General features: G+C 38.4%; 1 protein-coding gene across 3 annotated transcripts in view; it reads right to left on the reverse strand.

Moving 5' to 3' along the window:
- Positions 1-2,020: 2,020 nt before the first annotated feature.
- The window catches only part of CFAP206 (cilia and flagella associated protein 206), a 35,909-nt gene continuing 17,754 nt past the window's right edge, over positions 2,021-20,175 (reverse strand). For 2 of the 3 annotated variants that reach the window (XM_005210892.5, XM_059889643.1), the window contains exons 8-13: positions 18,393-18,512; positions 13,815-14,013; positions 11,736-11,876; positions 8,854-9,047; positions 6,512-6,655; positions 2,021-2,478 (exon numbers count right to left, since the gene is read on the reverse strand). In XM_005210892.5, coding sequence (XP_005210949.1) covers positions 2,248-2,478; positions 6,512-6,655; positions 8,854-9,047; positions 11,736-11,876; positions 13,815-14,013; positions 18,393-18,512 — 1,029 coding nt within the window. In that variant the 3' untranslated portion in view covers positions 2,021-2,247. The remainder of the gene's footprint in view (positions 2,479-6,511; positions 6,656-8,853; positions 9,048-11,735; positions 11,877-13,814; positions 14,014-18,392; positions 18,513-20,175) is intronic. The other variant, NM_001046137.2, reaches the window with a different exon arrangement.

A 20,175-nucleotide genomic window follows, 5' to 3' on the forward strand; every position in this document is an offset into this window, starting at 1 on the left:
TCTTTTTAAGTAAGAGGAGTGAGGGTTGGCAGGGAGGGAGCCAGGTGATCTGATCAGATTTATATGTTACAAAAATTATGCTGGTGAATCAAGCAATAGTTCTAAATCTAAATTATGACAACAGCAGTAAGAATAGGAAGACACAGATCTCAAAGGCAGCTGAAGCCAAATCAACAGGGTGCAATGACTAGTTAAATGTAGGGGCTGTGGGAGACAGTCCAGAAGTTTTTAATTTATGCTGCTGAGTAGGTGGTGATACCTTTGACCACAGAAGGAAATACAGAGGGAGAAACAAGTGTGGTAGAGAAAATGAATTCAGGCTATGACCTGCTGAAATGGTGTTGACCAACTGAAACTGGGTCCAACATATGATTAAAACTCTTTAGAGAGGTCCTGGGAGAAGACGAGTTGACCATGTGACCTAGCTCCCTTTATTCTGATTCTTTTATTCTTACCAGATGACTTTCTGATATTAGCTTTGCAAATCGTATTTCGTGTTTTTATTTGCTTGGCAATTCTACTTTCAGCCCTAACTTCAGAACCCCAAATTGTGGTTTATCGGCCGTTCTTTTCTGTGTTTAGGAATCTTGTAAGATCAAAAAATGGTTGATTAGAATAGGTAAAATCAAATTCCTGAATTTGTAAAGTTTAGTACCACCTTTAACCATCCCACCGTCTTCAGGGACAGAGCCCTCACACCCCCACTCTCACCCCCAGGTTTTTTGCCTCAACAGCCAGCCAACCTATCTTTAACATCACTTTTAAATTACAGGTATGATAAACAGCAAGGTCCTACTGTGTAACAGAGGGAACTAAATTCAGTATCTTATGATAAACCATAATGGAAAAGAATATAAAAAAGATGTAAGTGAATCCCTTTGCTTAACATTGTAAATCAACTATACTTCAATTAAAAAATTAAACTATAGGTATGAAAATCATGACAACTTAGAAGGAGATCTGTTTTTTGAAGTTTACCTCTATAATATATGTGGGAAATGGATTTTGAAGCGTATCATGCTATTAATGTAACATTTAACCTATATAGAAAACAAACTATACAAACCCCTTAAGAGTCACATAAGTAAAAAAAATGTAGTAAATATAAATGAACCCCCAGCTGCTGAGGCAAGTTTTAACAGCCTGTCCATCTGAGAGTCTTCATTACCCATCCATGTGTATTGGGAGCATGTAAGGCAGTAAGAAAACAACGGCTGTAAAATTCAGCTCTCAGTAATTCACAGGGGCCTGAAACAGCTGCCTGTGGAGTCAGGCAAACAGGGCAAAGGAGTGAAGCGGGAGTCCCGTAAGGCGCCGGAGTTGCCCCGCTGTTACACTGCAACCAGAGGCACCTGCCCTACGAAAGGGCAGAGCCACTGCTTACGGAAGGCTGACCGAGTTATTCCAGAAGGCTGCCAGATATTCCAGTCTTTTCAAGGGGCCATCAGCCAGACTCCAAGTAAAATTTCCAGATTTTAAAAGACATCATGTGATCACAACTATGACTTAGGGTTACATTTTAAGTACTATTACAATTAGAAAAGAGAAAAGAGAGGTTAAAAAAATAAGTGTTCAACAAATTCGTGCTAGATAAAAGATAAACAGATAAAATAATCTGAGTAAAGGAATACTGAAGTATTAAAATCAAGACCTCAATTGGGATAAATAAACAAAAATAAAAACATCATGTGGGCCTTTGTTCTAACTGTTCCAAATTAACGAAATCTTATACCAATTTAATTCATGTTACATTGGATAGCTAATGTAGCTGAAACTGTTAACTACATCAAAAATTTTTAATGTTCAATATTAACTGTGATTTTAGAAATAAACTTCTATCCCAGGCATAATAATCTGATACTAATGTATAAAAAGTTATCTAAATAAATTTCCATCCCAAGCATAATAATATTATATATATATATAACTATCTAATCATATGTTAATATATTAATATCTAATAATTTCAGTCTTGATGCTGCCAAACATTTTCTTAGAAGTCAAAGAGGAATGGACAGAGTTTTACTTTTCAATTTTAATAGAATGAAAAATGTATTACAGAAAACAATGTTTCCTTTTTTGTAGGAGTTTGACAGTGCATATAAATGAGAATCCAAAAACATTCATACCACCAATGAATGTACCAGCCCCCCCAAAGTCAGTGAATTTTCACGGATGCAAACATACTCCTAAATATTTGCCACTGTTCATAAGTTGTGGTATCCATATTAAAAACTCAGTCTCTAACTAGGTTTCATCAACCGCTCTAGTTAAGTTCACCTTGACTCCATAGGTGGTCTTAGTTTGGCCCCCGCGGAGACCAGCTATGTAAATCTGGGGCCGGGGCACTCGGCTGCTGCCCTCCCTCATGGACTGCGTACCAACATCCTTTGAAGGGTACACCTGGGAACAGTTTTCTCTTCTCATGTGACTATGATCAGTCTGTACCGAGTGAGTAACTTTCCGACGCAAATTGGCCTAAGTAGAAAGAGAATTACACTGGAATGAACATTCCTCTAAAGAACAAATAAAATACTCTAAGATACTAGTTAATATCTGCTTTTTACTCTAAGGTAATAGCTATCAAAAGGAAAGTTATGACCAACCTAGATAGCATATTCAAAAGCAGAGACATTACGTTGCCAACAAAGGTCCATCTAGTCAAGGTTTTTCCAGTGCTCATGTATGGATGTGAGAGTTGGACTGTGAAGAAAGCTGAGCGCCAAAGAATTGATGCTTTTGAACTGTGGTGTTGGAGAAGACTCTTGAGAGTCCCTTGGACTGCAAGGAGATCCAACCAATCCATTCTAAAGGAGGTCAGTCCTGGGTGTTCACTGGAAGGACTGATGCTAAAGCTGAAACTCCAATACTTTGGCCACCTCATGCAAAGAGTTGACTCATTGGAAAAGACTCTGATGCTGGGAGAGATTGGGGGCAGGAGGAGAAGGGGACGACAGAGGATGAGATGGCTGGATGGCATCACCAACTCAATGGACATGAGTTTGAGTAAACTCCGGGAGTTGGTGATGGACAGGGAGGCCTGGCGTGCTGCGATTCATGGGGTCACAAAAAGTCGGACACGACTGAGCAACTGAACTGAACTGAACTGAGTAGCTAATATCTGCCTTTTTTTTCCCCTCCTCTCCATCCACAAAGAAATTAGTCCTACAACACAGCATGTTTCTACAAAACATTAAAATATTAGACAATTTACAGCATGTTAGAAAATAAATACCCTTTGCTGAGAAGTAGGAAAATAGATGAATGAAAATGGACATAAAAACCTAAAGAGAAAATGTACAGATTCAAATGTACAGTGAGCTCAATTCATTATTATACTTTGAGAGTCATACCACTTGGATTTTTTTTTCCCCACCATTCTTGGTTTATTTGTTTAAAAGACAAAAATTTTAAGATTTCCACTGTCTTACTTAAATGGGCTTCACCCAACACTTAATTTGAAATGTTCAGATGTTTCCAGATAATATTTTATATTATTCTACATTTTGCTTACTCCTTTTACAGATTACTAGTAAACATTAGGTTAAACAGATTACTCCAGCTGGGAAGCAAAGAAGAGTTTATATAAAGGAGAATAAGGGTTTTACTGAAGGTGTGGTGAAGCCACAGGAAAAAACTCAGAAGGGATTAGAACATGTGAGTTAAGAAGGAGAGACCTAGAATTAGAGGAAACATTTCAGAGTTTGAGATACTGCAGAGGATGGAGAACTACTTCTGCCCACAACTTATTGTCTACATTAGTAGGGCTTTACTATTCCTATGTCTTCATTAGCATAATTTTACTATTCTGAGAGTCTCTTGCCAAAGCAAATCACTTGACTTCATTATACAGCATCCTGAAAGACGCATCAACTCTTCAGTAGTAAACATTAACACAGAGAAGAAACCCTAGGACTCTTTGTATCAGTTGCCTTCAGATTCACCTGCTTACTTCCATCAATCCTGGACTGCTTGTTCATGATCTTTACCCAACCCAATTCAAGCCTCAAACCCATCCCCCAATTGATCCCAGGCATTGAAACACCTACCTTCAACTAAACTTCGAAGTCTCAATAAATCCTGACCTTACTCTTCCCCACTCCAAGACTCTGCAAAGCTCTGCTGAAGGGGTGGTTTCCCTCACCACTGTAAGCCATATACTCAGTTTTGTCTTATCAACAAGTTGTTCTGGGTAATATATGGGGAGCTGGCATTCAACATGCTGCAAATCTAGGGGTAATTTGGTCTAAGGTGGGGATCTGAATGAAGCTGAAGAATGAGAAGAGAGAGTCCAGTTAGTACAAAGTTCCGCCCCACTGAACACTCCATTCTCTTTTTAAAATTTCCAGCCCAGATCTAACATTTACTTCTCACAGTCTGTCTAACCATCACTCCTCTCTTCTCCATTGCCTATCTGTATCTCAAGGTCAACTTAATAAGTCACCTATGTCAATGGGATAGAATTTTTATTTCACTTCTGTTAAACCACTTAACAGAAATGTATCAATGTTCACCTGCTAAACTATTAGTTCCTGAAGAACAAAGCAGCAGGGTATGTAAGCTACCCAGTACACATCTGACGACTTCGTGCAAGTATAGTAGATAATAGAAAAGAATACAGGGAATGGGAGCTTCAAGAACTACAAAAGAATAACTGGTGAGAATGCTAATGGGACGATGATTGGAAGATACACCAGGAAGCTGAAGCTTTCTCATCTCGAGAAATCAGGGGCTAAAAAGTTGCCACCAGGGAGGATAACAAGGGAATTGATATGGTTAGTGACAAGAGAGACTGAATATACAAACAGACATAGGCTGGACCTTATATGAAATAGAACTCTAACTTACAACCTCTGCAGCAACCAGTCTCAGAAGATAAACCACAACCTCAGTAGCTGTAGCAATCAGCTCAGAACAGCCCTATTTTTTTTTTTGGCTGCCTCCCCTTCCAACTCTGAACCAATCAGAGAAAGCCTAATGCTCACTAAGCCAATCACATGAGATGCCCTGCTGCTAGTTAGCCTGCATGTAGTTAGTCTGCCTCTTGTTTCCTGCCCCTTGGACTGCAAGAAGATCCAACCAGTCTATCCTAAAGGAAATCAGTCCTGAATATTCATTGGAAGGACTGATGCTGAAGCTGAAACTTTGGCCACCTGATGCAAAGATCTGACTCATTGGAAAAAGCCCTGATGCTGGGAAAGATTGAAGGCAGGAAGAGAAGGGGACGACAGAGGATGAGATGGTTGGATGGCATCACCGACTCGATGGACATGAGTTTGAGCAAGCTCTGGGAGTTGATGATGGACAGGGAAGCCTTGTGTGCTGCAGTCCATGGGGTCGCAAAGCACCAGACATGATTGAGGGACTGAACTGAACTGAGTTTCCTGTCAACTTCCTCCAGAGGAATACCCAAGCCTCCCCCTTTTTCACTATAAAACTTTTTCACTCCTCTCCCCTACTCTGAGTCCCTGCCCAATGCAAGTGATGGTGACTGACTCCTTGGATACAGCAATCTTTAAATAAATAGCCTCTGTTCTCACATGAGTAGTCTTCGTTTATTTCCATACCTTATTTCAGTTAAAGAGATGGATAAAATATACTGAGAAAAGGCTACAGATAAAAGAGGTCTGTTCCTTCACACTGTATTTGCTGTTTAAAATGACAAGATGCTATAAAAAGGATGAGTGGAGGGAATTCCACTGAGTCAGATAAGGATGAAAGTTTTAAAGACAGACTTCAAGGGTAGGTGCATGCCTGAGTGCTAAGTCACTTCAGTCATGTCCAACTCTTTGCAACCCCAAGGACGATAGCTCTCCAGGATCCTCTGTCCAAGGGATTCTTCAGGCAAGAATACTGAAGTGGGTTGCCATGCCCTCCTCCAGGGGATCGTTCCGACCCAGGGATTGAACCTGCATCTCTTATGTCTCCTGCATTGGCAGGCAGGTTCTTTAGCACCAGCATCACCTGGGAAGCCCTCAAGGGTAGGCACCTGCTGTGATTAAGATGACTAAGAATCGGAAGGACAGGCGTGTCAAGTGTCTGGAAGGAACACATTGACAATAAGAGGAGAATGTATCTGTGATATAATAGAGGTAGCATTCTGCTTCTCAAGAAAGTCCAAAAAGGAGAAGAGTATGCTTTAAATGATTAGAAGAAGCTGGAGGGCTTTACATACTAGCACCCCATAGGTTGGCACAATAGATTAAAACCATTATATAGATCAATAGAGAGACAGAAGGATAGAAACTATGACTGTTATAGTTACTGACTGATAAAATTTGAGAGCAGCTTCATGCTTTTATATTTCTACATATGCTTAATACTAGAAGATAATGTTGTAAAGCTAGAAAATTATAAATTATGCTAATTATTTTATTTTAGCCAAAAAAAAAAACTGTACAACTCACTACTTCATGTAAATAATTTAGCATACCAACTCTATGAATAACAGATTAAAATTCTTCAAAATTCTCCAACTGTAAATAATTTAGAAGATAATATTGTTACAAACCAATTTTATAGCTTTTCTTCTTAATTCCCATTCATTCCACTCATATGATCTCACAATTGTTGGTGGCAACAAGTGCGTATCCGTCTGAGTGCCAGTTTCACATTTTGTAATTGGTTTTATATAACGTTTGTCAACCTCTTTCATCTAAAGAAGTAGAGTTTTATAATTAATACTTCTAAAAAATAAACATTATTTTACAGATAACTAAAATATTTAGCTAAAATTAACAAAACATTAGAAAAAGAAGAATATGAAACTTACTTGTAAATATCAGCAAAGGAAAAAAAAAAAGCTCATAATTAAAGTAAGCCAAATGTAATTAATTTCCTGGGCATTGTGGATTTGTGCCCAATTTTATTTTATACCTCCTTAATGTAGGAGGTATATATTGAAAGGAGAAAACATAACATCACTCATTCCCAAATCAAATGCTCCTCTCCAATTTTCACAATTGAAGCATAAGTGAATACCTTATTGGAAATGGATTGAAGCTTAGAATAGCTATTAAGTATTAGGTATAAATCATGTTTGTTTAAGGTATCAGAATACCTTTAGAATATATCTTAAACAATGTATACACAGCAGATTATTATCCATTTTAGTTAAATAGATTCATTTTTCTTCCAAAGCACCCAGAAGCTCACTACAGTATTAAAATATTGAGTATTCAATAATTCCAGGCTAAACAAGTTATGATTATGCTGGAAATGAGGCTGCTGGAGCAGGTAGAGAGGCTTAAGAAACTCTAGTCCTAGAGAAGGAGAGGGCAAATAGATTAACTTCTTTCTCCAAATCAAGAAACAGATGATTTACTAAATGCCTACTATTTAGCATAAGATATAATTTCTGCCTTCAAAATGACCTTATGATATAATTAGGTAGATAAAAAGATGCTGAAAGATAACAGTATTATATCAATACAAGTAAATGGCAAGTAAAAATTATGAATATAATATTGAAATATGTAGAGGGAATACTCACTTCTAAGGGTAGTGAAGGTTAGTGAAGGATTAAATACACAGAAAGGGAAAACCAGGAATATAGGAGGAAATTGTCCTTTAATAGAAAAGATATCCACACTCAGCATACCTTTCTGATTATCTGAGTCTAGTCTTTCCCTGTCTTCCTGCTACCTTAAAAGGACAGCTGCAGTGTCACATCAACAGGCTGGCAGAGGGGTGTCAAAACAAGAGTGCCAACAGCAGATCCCTTTCAGCCATGTCATCCCTGGCCGGTTCTCAGTCTCCTTGCCCAAGCATTCAGACCACCCTCTGTGCTCACAGTCACCAGCCCCATCTTCCTCCTACCAGTTACTGCTGGGGTCCTTGCCAACCCAGTTAGTCCAGCCCAAACCCACCTGCTTGATCATTAGAATGTTGATACACATTAAAAAAAAAACATTCATAAATAATGCCTTGCAGGATTTTACTTTAGTGAGTTTAAAAGGGGTAAATTAAACCAGAGAGGATGACAGAGTAATTAAAAGTTGGAACAGTGAAAATGAGAGGCAAGAAGAAAACAAGGATCTACAACAGCAGAATGGGAACTCCTGCAGGCAGGGATTGTTACCTGCTTTGTTCACTGTGCCAAGTATCATGCCTGGCACATGGCAAGCAGTTCAGGAAATGTCTGTTGAATGTATTAGGGGATAGGCACCAATTCACACAGAAACATACCTTCAGATTCATTCTGCAGCCTTTCAGACTACTGCCATTTAAACTTGTTAAATGATTTCACACCTCTGAGCGTGAGTTATCACCTGTATTACCTGTACTGAGCTCCTTCAGTTTTAGACAAGGAAATACTGTAGTTTCAATGATTTATCTCAATTGGCCCCCCACTCCAGTACGCTTGCCTGGAAAATCCCATGGACGGAGGAGCCTGGTAGGCTGCAGTTCATGGGGTCGCTAAAAGTCAGACACAACTGAGTGACTTCACTTTCACTTTTCACTTTCACATACTGAAGAAGGAAATGGCAACCCACTCCAGTGTTCTTGCCTGGAGAATCCCAGGGACGGGGGAGCCTGATGGGCTGCCGTCTATGGGGTCGCACAGAGTCAGACATGACTGAAGCGACTTAGCAGCAGCAGCAGCAGTCTTGTCCTTCCAGATTTTTTCCAGTCCAATTCATCAGTTTGACTCCTTATCTTGTTTTCATTTACTTTTTGTGGATTTCCTTAGTTTCCATCTTTGGATGTGAATGCCTTTCAGATAACCTGTAAAGGCCCTCATCTGACCATGTCTCCTGCCTGGACTTGGGAAGCATTCTACAACAAAATGTAACTTTTTTATCAACTACATTTTTAAATGTCATAAATTCTTAAAATGCCAACCCTGCTTACCTGAGAATACTGAATAAGGCTTTCAAACTGTTGATGAAGTTCCAGTAGCTGAATCAATTCTGCATTTCTTTTGGCTTTTTCTCTAATTATATCAATGTAATTTTCAGGATTTTCTGCAAACGAATATGCAGCATCTCTGGTATTGAAAGTATAATACTTATCTTTATATTTCAAAATTCCAATTGATGGATTTCCTGAAAATTAAGAAAAGAAACTAAATTAGATAGGAAATACTCAGTGATTCTACGTTTATAATATGCTCATAGAACCCTTCCCTCATACTCCATTTTTAACACATCACATGTCTTTATTTAGCTGAAATGTTACAACTAGCAGTTTTAAGTTACACATTTTGTTAAATTATATTTATGTAAAATTCAAAAGAAATTTATTTTATATTTTTAATTTGGGGGGGGAGGGGCCACACCATGCCACATACAGGATCTTCGTTCCCTGACTAGAGATTGAAACTATGCCTCCTGCATTGGAAGCGTGGAGTCTTAACCACTGGACTGCTAGGGAAGTACCCTATTGTTAAGCTTTAAATTATGATTTTATCTAAATATAGTTCACTATCCAGATATAAGTTGCTTAAAAATCTTCTATGGGAAGCCACTTAGTCATCTAGCAGGTTTTTCAAATCTCCTTAAACCAAACCAACTACTAGAAGCATTGTTTTAAAAATAATTTGGTAAGAACTACAAAAATGAGACATTTTTCCCAAAATGTACATTTGCATGTTAGGAAGTATTTCCCACTATGAAAAGATACTACATAAAATATGGGTTATAAGTATCCACAGTTTGTGGGAATTATATAGGAAACAGTAACACTCTTATTATTCATTCTTTCACTTATTCAACAAATATTTATTGACCCTGTTCTTGGCACTGAGAATACAGTGAAAACAAATCAATAAATATAGCATAGGCCAGAGAGTGATCAGTGCTACAGAAAACAAATAAGTAAACAGGTTAAAGTAAAATTAAAGTAAAGCAGTTTAAACAGTCAAAGGAAGGAGGGTGGGATTGATATTTTAAAGTGGGTGAACAGAGAAGGCTGAATAAGATGAGGGAGCAAGGTATGTAGCTATGTCGGGGTGAGGGGGAGAGTGGTCCAAGTAGAGGGAATAGTCAGTGCAAAAGCTCTGAGGTGAAAAATGGACTTGGAATGTTTGGGAATAGCAAGAAGGCCAGTGGGGCTGGAGCAGTGTGCAAGGGAAGAAGGGGCAGACAATAAAGTCAACGATGTCATCTGAAAGGACTCTGTCAGGTAAGCCCCAGCATCACCTGGGGACTCAAGCCCTGTGATCTGCAGTCTTGAGGAAGGAGAGACTCCTAGAGCATTCCTCCCAGGCAGCGTAGGTGGCTACTGCCCAGAGAACAGTGTAGACGTAGAAGCAACGGAATAAGCAGAAATAAAGTCTCCAGACTAGCTGATTCAGAAAGGATGCTAAAACCCAAAGCCCCACAAGTCTGTCTACTTTTCTCATTCTCCCCCTTTCTTAGAATCATAGTTGATGGGAGCTGGAAGGGACCAAAGAGATTTCCTAATTGGTCCTCCTCCTTTTCTGGACCTGGAAACTGAGGTCCAAAGCACAAGATTTGCTCAAAATTACCCTGTTTACTAACAGACAATGGGAACTAGAAACCAGGTTCTCCAAGTGCTGCTACTGCTAAGTCGCTTCAGTTGTGTCCGACTCTGTGCAATCCCTAGACGGCAGCCCACCAGGCTCCGCCGTCCCTGGGATTCTCCAGGCAAGAACACTGGAGTGGGTTGCCATTTCCTTCGCCAATGCATGAAAATGAAAAGTGAAAGTGAAGTTGCTCAGTCGTGTCCGACTCTTTGCAACCCCACGGACTGTAGCCTACCAGGCTCCTCCATCCATAGCTTTTCCAGCCACATGGTGGTACTGCTCTCTTCACTCTGCATCCATGTTTCTCTCTGTTTGTCTATCTCATGACTCCCTTCCTTTTGTATTTGTGAACAGAGAGAGAGAGAGAGAAATTGGGGAGAGGGGAGGAAAGGGAAGGAAAAAACAGAACAGAGAAGAAAGAAACCACCTCCATTCCATTGCTTTTCATTACTTCATGGCTCTTGTTTGGTTTCTCTCCACTATCAGTGACCCTCATGGGACCTCAGAATACTATTCTCTCAGTTCCCCAAGGTAAACCTTTTATTACTCCCATAATAAAAAAAATCTACTACCATAAAAAAACGAGTCAAAGTGTATGTTCTCTACCCTGCATATATACAATCCCAATAATTCTTTGTAATGATTCTATTTCTAATTCACATGGCACTTTTTGAATAATAATTTATTTTCCTCTCAATTTCTGATTTACTTTGTTTTGGAGAAGCTCCAGTAATATATATATACCTCATAGGGGAATTTGACTTGATAAAATACTGGCCATTTCTTTAGTGGGATCTGACTTATACAGAAATACTGATCTATGTTAATGGAATAGAGCCATAAAGTGACAAAGAATATTTTTTAATAAACATATCGGTCACACTAGTGTTGCTCTTTCAAGTAATCACTTTGGAAAATGACATATTTTAGGAATGCCATATAATGTTTCTAGAATCCTTCACTGACATATGAGTCATCCCCTCTTATGACACTGCAGCACTTATATTTCATGATATACATTCCATCACTTATCACTTGCATTGTAACTTATTTATGTCAGTTTATCGGGTTATACTGCAAGCGCTTCAGAGATAAATACTTCATTTGGATCACATTTGTAGCTCCTTTCTTAGTTCAACATTAGATTCCATAAAGTTTTACAAAGTGAATGAGTGACAATAAGCACATTTCATTTAAATAAAAAAAAATTCGAGAAGGGAGAACAGTATTATTTCCAATGACGTACCTGGAAGGAGAAGACCATCTGTTGTAGCAAAAGTGTAAGCACAAAATCCCCGATACTGAATCAATAATTTATCAAAATTGGCTGTTGTTTCTGGGAAAAGCCACTCCAGTTTTTTGAAATCTGCCACATTTACTTTATCTTCTAAAATGAAAGAGGAGTACAAGAGAAACCTTATTCATTGCATAAATGAGCAGAAGAGACTGGCTGCTATGTGACTAAAACAGAAATAAATTAACTAACAGCATAGCTCTTAGTAACATAATATGCAAGGTGACAAAATACTTTGAATACGATGCTTATATACTAGGACCGTCCCTTCTTGAAATGGTTGAGAATGAGCAGAAAGAGTCACAAAAACATTTTTCAGTAACTTAATTTTGATACAAGGAGTGCAATTTTTGTTCTTCACGCTTATAAAAAAGTCTTCTTCATGTTGCTACTTTTTTTTTACACAAATAAAAAAGAGCCTTTACAAAGCACTGATGCCTGAGCGTCTTTGCTTTTGCAGTGCTACCTTCACTTCTGTTTCTGGCTCTGTATCCAAACAGTAGACCCTGTAAACGACCCTGCGGCTACAGCTGGAAGTAAATGCATACTTCAGAAAAAACAAACCTTCTTCCCTCTTCTTTCCTGATGTGCCTGAAAGCTTCAAACAGTGATGAGATGTGGCAAGTATAAATATTTTTAGAAGAACACTGGGTCTCCCAATTCACTGGAGCAGTGACTTGATAAATTGTGTTCTAGTGCATAAACAATTCTGATTCATAGTAGAAGATGACACATCTTGCCAATATGGTTGAATTTAATATCTACTGCTGAAGTGCCTTTAACTTTTCAATTTCATTTAGTATTTGCATAGATATGCTGTTTCAACAAAATGACATGAGTAGGAAAAACTTTAACTGAGAGGAGGTTTTAAAGTCTTTCTGATTTAGTGTTCAGGTTTTACATACTCTAGCAGTTTAAGAGTGTTACCACTATATTTTATTTTTCACTTTCAAAAAAATAGAATTTGAAAAGGAAATTTAAAGAGTAAACTATTTAATTTCATTTTCTCAAAAAACTTTCCATTTTAGGCAACAATTCAATTCCCAAACTCTATTTTGACATTTCTTATGAATTTTGAGTTGTATTTAACTCAAATTATAGAAGGGGCTACAAATATAAAAAGAAGTTTATTGGTAAAGACAGCCTTTCTATAAGAATCAGTGCATCTCTTAAAGGGTCTAAAATAAGCTCAATTTTACAGGAGTAACATTTATTGATTCATAAATTTCTACCTGAATCTGGGGTAGATATATGGCAAAAAGCACTCTGAAAAAGTGGAGCTTTGTTTGCACAAATAGAGAAAGGATTAACATCCTTTTCTACTACAAACAAATTAACAAAATCACTAAGATTACAACTGAAACCCATAAGCACATGAAATCACTCTTAACCAAAACACTAATAATAACATCAGGAATGATTATTGTTGTTCAGTCGCTAAGTCGTGTCTGACTCTTTGTGACCCCATGGACTGTAGCATGCCAGGCTTCCATGTCCTTCACTATCTTCTGGAGTTTGCTCAAATTTATGTACATTGAGTTGGTGATGAAATCTAACCATCTCATCCTCTACTGCCCCCTTCTCCTTTTGCCTTCAATCTTTCTCAGCATCAGGGGCTTTTCCAATGGGTCAGCTCTTTGCATCAGGTGACCAAAGTATTGGAGCTTCAGCTTCAGCATCAGTCCTTCCAGTGAATATTCAGGACTGCTTTCCTTTAGGATGGACTGGTTGAATCTCCTTGCAGTCCAAGGGACTCTCAAGAGTCTTCTCCAACACCACAGTTAGAAAGCATTAATTCTTCAGCATCGGCCTTCTTTATGGTCCAGTGGTTATTGCTGGATAGCAGACTCTTCAGTTTATATATTTACAGTTTTCTACATTTTCTATAATGAACGTTAGTAGTCTTATAATCAAGAAAGATATTCAAAACTTTATCAGAAAGATAAAAGCTGAAAATTTTAAAACAAAAGAGTGACTTTATTCTAGAGGTAATTTTAATAGAAAGAGGAAATAATAGATGATTTCTATTACCTATGTGCTCTTTTATTCTACACACGTCAGTTTTCACAGTCACTCCATCAAGAAGAACTTGCATCACTTTCTCAGGAAAGAACAGGTCATGAGCCCCCAGGAATGGCTCAAGATGAGTAGTTAAATTACTAAGGATGCTAATCAAGACAGTTTCATCTTGAAAGCTAGTCCACAGGTTGGAAAGGGCAATGAAGATGGGCTGCAGAAGAGACAAAAATGTTCAAAATGTCACTGTTTAATAAAATTATAAATCACTCTTAAAAATTGGTACAAATTTCTGTTGTGATAAAGAGATTAATTCTCTTGTAAGACAAGTGAAAGTCTCATGAAGTTAGACAATAGAATCAGTAGAAATTGGACTCACAAATTACAAGAAAATAAACTTGTATTTCAAAGTATATTATTTTGGTATAATTGTTAGAAAGTTAGTTTATTCAAAAGAACCAAAGACATATGATCATGTAAGAAACATTCACGGACACTTCACTTCAAAAGGTCTAGAGGAAAAAAATCTTTTTTTAAAAAAATAGCTAAATATGACTCATTATAATTAGATTTATCTGGCTCAATTATGATTCAAAAGAACTTGGAAAGTCAGGGATACATCTTGGGGCATTTTCTTGTAAGCTATAAGTTAGAGATTTTGTGTTAGTGAGATAAAATATTTCTTTTTCATATTCATATAACAAAAAATTAATCAGGCCCTACTTATAAGTGAAATAACTTAGGCTTTTGTTCCTTGGTTTTTAAAATCAAATATTGAGAATGATTACAGAAAATTATCAGAAACTCAAAATGCTCCATAAAATATTGTAAATGCATATTGTATATCTTTGGGGCTCCCTGTGCTTAATTGCTCACTCATGTCTGACTCTTTGTGACCCCATGGACTGTAGCCCTCCAGGCTCCTCTGTCCATGGGGATTCCTTAGGCAAGAACACTGGAGTGGTTTACCATGGCCTCCTCCAGGGGATCTTCCCAACCCAGTGATCGCTCCCAGATTTGCCTAAAAAGGTGATGCAGATAATCAGAAAGTCGGAATACGTGCAGGTCTTGTAAACAAAGTGATTTTATCTATCTTTTCAGAAAGGTCACAAGTTACATCACCTCTTTGCTGGAGGCAATTTCTAACTAGCTACTATAAACATGCTTTCAACACTGCACTATGGATTATTTCTGTTGCCACAGACAATACTATGGACCACAGCCTTACCTAACTCAGTGAAGCTATGAGCCATGCCGCGTAGGGCCAACCAAGACAGACGGGTCATGGTGAAGAGTTCTGACAAAATGTGGTCCACTGGAGAAGGGAATGGCAAACCACTTCTGTATCCTTGCCTTGAGAATCCCATAAACAGCATGAAAAGGCAAAAAGATATGACACTGAAAGATGAACTCCTCAGGTTGGTAGGTGCCCAATATGCTACTGGAAAAGAGTGGAGAAATAACTCCAGAAAGAATGAAGAGATGGAGCCAAAGCGAAACAATACCCAGTTGTGGATGTGACTGGTGATGGAAGTAAATTCCGATGCTGTAAAGAGCAATATTGCATAGGAACCTGGAATGTTAGGTCCATGAATCAAGGCAAACTGGAAGTGATCAAACAGGAGGTGGCAAGAATGAACACTGATATTTTAGGAATCAGTGAACTAAAACGGACTGGGATGGGCGAACTTAACTCAGATAATTATATCTACTACTGTGGGAAAGAATCCCTTAGAAGAAATGGAGTAGCCCTCATAGTCAACAAGAGTCCAAAATGAAGTTCTTGGGTGCAATTCCAAAAATGACAGAATGATCTCTGTTCATTTCCAAGGCAAACCATTCAATATCACAATAATCCAAGTCTATGAACCAACCAGTAATGCTGAATAAGCTGAAGTTGAACAGTGCTATGAAGACCCTCTAGAACTAACACCCAAAAAGACGCCCTTTTCATTATAGAGGACTGGAATGCAAAAGTAGGAAGTCAAGAAACACCTGGAGTAACAGGGAAATTTGGCCTTGGAGGACAGAATGAATCAGGGCAAAGGCTTATAGAGTTTTGCTGAGAGAATGCACTGGTCATAGCAAACACTCTCTTCCAACAACACAAGAGAAGACTCTACACATGGACATCACCAGACGATCAATACCAAAATCAGATTGATTATATTCTTTGCATCCAAAGATGGAGAAGCTCTATACAGTCAGTGAAAACAAGACCAGCAGCTGACTCTGGCTCATATCATGAACTCCTTATTGCAAAATAAAGACTTAAATTGAAGAAAGTAGGGAAAACCACTAGACCATTCAGGTATAACCTAAATCAAAACCCTTATGATTATACAGTAGAAGTGACAAACAGATTCCAGGGATTAGATCTGATAGAGTGCCTGAAGAACTATGAAGGTTCATGACATTGTACAGGAGGTGGTGATCAAGACCACCCCAAAGAAAAAGAAATGCAAAAAGGCAAAATGGTTGTCTGAGGAGGCCTTACGAATAGTAGAGAAGAGAAAGAGAAGTGAAAGGCAAAGGAGAAAAGGAAAGATATACCCATTTGAATGCAGAGTTCCAAACAATAGCAAGAAGAGATAAGAAAGCCTTCTTCAGTGATCAGTGCAAAGAAATAGAGAAAAACAATAGAATGGGAAAGACTAGAGATCTCTTCAAGAAAATTAGAGATACCAAGGGAATATTTCATTCAAGGATGGGCACAATAAAGGACAGAAATGGTATGGACTTAACAGAAGCATAAGATATTAAGAAGAGGTGGCAAGAAAACACAGAAGAACCATACAAAAAAGATTTTCATAGCCCAGATAACCACGATGGTATGACCACTCACCTAGAGCCAGACATCCTGGAATCCGAAGTCAAGTGGGCCTTAGGAAGCATCACTACGAACAAAGCTAGTGGAGATGATGGAATTCCAGTTGAGCTATTTCAAATCCTAAAAGCTGATGCTGTAAAAGTGCTGCACTCAATATGCCAGCAAATTTGGAAAACTCAGCAGTGGCCACAAGACTGGAAAAAGTTAGTTTATCAACCCCAAAGAAAGGCAATGCCAAAGAATGTTCAAACTACTGCATAACTGCACCCCTCTCACATGATAGCAAAGTAATGCTCAAAATTCTTCAAGCCAGGATTCAACAGTACATGAACCGTGAACTTCCAGATGTTCAAGCTGGTTTTAGAATAGGCAGAGGAACCAGAGATCAAATTGCCAACATCTGTTGGATCGTCAAAAAAGCAAGGGAGTTTCAGAAAAACATCTACTTCTGTTTTTTGACTATACCAAAGCCTTTGACTGTGTGGATCACAACAAATTGTGGAAAATTCTCCAAGAGATGGGAATACCAGACCACCTAACCTGCCTCCTGAGAAATCTGTATGCAGGTCAAGAAGCAACAGTTAGAAATGGACATGGAACAACAGACTGGTTCCAAATTGGGAAAATGAGTACATCAAAGCTGTATATTGTCATCCTGCTTATTTAACTTATATGCAGAGTACATCATGCAAAATTTCGGGCTGGATGAAGCACAAGGTGGAATCAAGACTGCCGGGAGAAATGTCAATCTCAGATACACAGATGATACCACACTTATGGCTGAAAGCAAAGAATTAAAGAGCCTCTTGATGAAAGTGAAAGAGGAGAGTGAAAAACTTGGCTTAACACTCAGCACTCAAAATCGAAGATGATGGCATCCAGTTCCATCACTTCATGGAAAATAGGTGGGGAAACAGTAGAAACAGTGACAGACTTTATTGGAGCTTCAAAATCACTGCAGATGGTGACTGCAGCCATTAAATTAAAAGCCAAGAAAAGCTATGACCAACAAAAGCAAAGACATTACTTTGCCAACAAAGGTCTGTCTAGTCAAGGCTATGGTTTTTCCAGTGGTCATGTATGGATGTGAGAGCTGGACCATAAGAAAGCTAAGCACCGAAGAATTGATGCTTTTAAACTGTGGTGTTGGAGAAGACTCTTGAGAATCCCTTGGACTGTAAGGATATCAAACCAGTCAATCCTAAAGGAAATCAGCCCTGAATATTTATTGGAAGGACTGATGCTGAAGCTGAGACTCCAATATTTTTGCCACCTGATATGAAGAACTGACTCATTGTGAAAGAGTCAGTTGAATCAGGGAAAGATCGCTGATGCTGGGAAAGATTGAATCAGGAGAAAAGGGGACGACAGAGGATGAGATGGTTGGATGGCATCACCAACTCGTTGGACAGAAGTTTGAGCAAGCTCTGGGAGTTAGTGATGGATAGGGAAGCCTAGCATGCTTCAGTCCATGGGATCACAGGGAGTTGGACATGACTGAGCAAGTGAACTGACAGACAATACTGGTATCACGTACTTTGGTAGCAACTGCCTACTAAGAGAATCCTCTCATTCAACTTACAACAACCAAGTTCTATGATTATTAACTACAAAATAAGCAAAAAGAACAGGATCAAATTGTATAAAACTAATATCATATTTTCCATATTAAATACAATTAAAATTACTTTTGATCCAATTTTATGGGACTTCAAAGTTCCTTCACCCTTAAACAAGTTTCAAAGCTGATGACAAATGCTTACAAAGACTTGTGATGTTGGGACAGCCGTCTTTGACTTTACAGTCAATTTTAATTGTTCCAGCTGGGCTTCTAACTGCTTTATCATCATTTCCACTTCTTGAGCACAGGTAATTATATCTGACTGTGAAGACAACATAATTTGCATTAATATTTTGCTACACAATTATATATGTCTTAAGCCCTACTTGCTCCCCACATCTCCTGAAGGTGAGCTCAGTGAGGGCAAGGATTCTGCTCTCTGGGGTATCCTGAACACCAAGAACAGTGCTAACATATGAACAGGGCCCCAGAAACGTTTGATGGATTGATGAACCCTTTGAAGTACAATGGCTATAATTTTTCTCAAATGCATACAGGTACTCTGATATTCCGGAGAAGGCAATGGCACCCCACTCCAGTACTCTTGCTTGGAAAATCCCATGGACGGAGGAGCCTGGTAGGCTGCAGTCCATGGGGTTGCTAAGAGTCGGACACGACTGAGCAACTTCACTTTCACTTTTCACTTTCATGCATTAGAGAAGGAAATGGCAACCTACTCCATGTTTTGCCTGGAGAATCCCAGGGACGGCGGAGTCTGGCGGGCTGCTGTCTATGGGGTCGCACAGAGTCGGACACGACTGAAGCGACTTAGCAGCAGCAGCAGCACTCTGATATTCAGCATAACTGCATTTCTAAGCAGTGGATCCTGTGACACATTAGCCCCACAATAAATATTTAGAAGTACAAAAAGAGGTAAGTACAAATAAGAAAAGTAAGGCACAGAAAGGTAAGTAAATTGCCCAAGGATACACAGTGAATGAGGGATAGAATCATGGTTCTACACCAGATCACCTGAGCCCCTGGCTCCTACCCCAGGCTGTGACCAGAAATGGCAGTGCATAGGTTTATTAGTACAAACAGTGTTCAAGAGTAACAATTACTGGAAGAGAAAAAAAGCTGCATTTGAGTTCTCAGATATCTGTAGACTAACAACATGCTTTACTAGACTATTTTTAAATGACAAAAAATAATTATAAGAAATATCAAATATTAGCCCTGCATTTCAACTAATGAATTTTTTCATTCACTTCTGTAATATATAGCCTGTTTTAATTTTACTTGTACTATTCTTTAAGCATCTCCTCTCCTCTTTCCTCATTCTCCCATTATTTATTTGTTATAATTTTATAAATATTTTCTCAAAATTATAATAATTTACATATCATTTATCCTATCTAATAAGTCTCTTGTCTACCCTTCTGTTCGTCCTCCCTTGACTGCTAGTTTTGTTTTAGAAATCAAAATATGAAAATGCAGTCCTTAACTTACTTAGATTTACATACAAACAACCAGAAACAAATAAATCTGCCTACTCCAGTAGGTCTGGAGTAGCTTTACTTATGGGTTTTAAGAGATGTGATGTATTAAGTAAAGCTACTCCAGAGCTACTCCCCCAAGCTATGCCTGTAGGCTCCATCTACAGATTAGACACACAGAACTTCTTCATTTTTCCTGACAGTGTCCTAGAACAATCACACTGTTTACATTTTACCGAAGAGAACTTGTTCATGACTATACAGAATTTTAATCGCAAAGCAAGTCCTCATAAATAAAGGGAAAAACATTCCGTGCTCCGGGATTAGAAGAATTAATACTGCTAAAATGACCGTACTACCCAAAGCTACCTACAGATTCAATATGATCCCTATCAAGATTCAATGGCATTTTCAAAGAGATAGAATGAACAATCCTCACATTTATATGGAATCACAAAAGACTTCAAATAGCCAAAGCACCTTGAGAAA

Source organism: Bos taurus, chromosome 9 (assembly GCF_002263795.3).
Source record: "Bos taurus isolate L1 Dominette 01449 registration number 42190680 breed Hereford chromosome 9, ARS-UCD2.0, whole genome shotgun sequence".
Lineage (NCBI taxonomy): Eukaryota > Metazoa > Chordata > Mammalia > Artiodactyla > Bovidae > Bos > Bos taurus.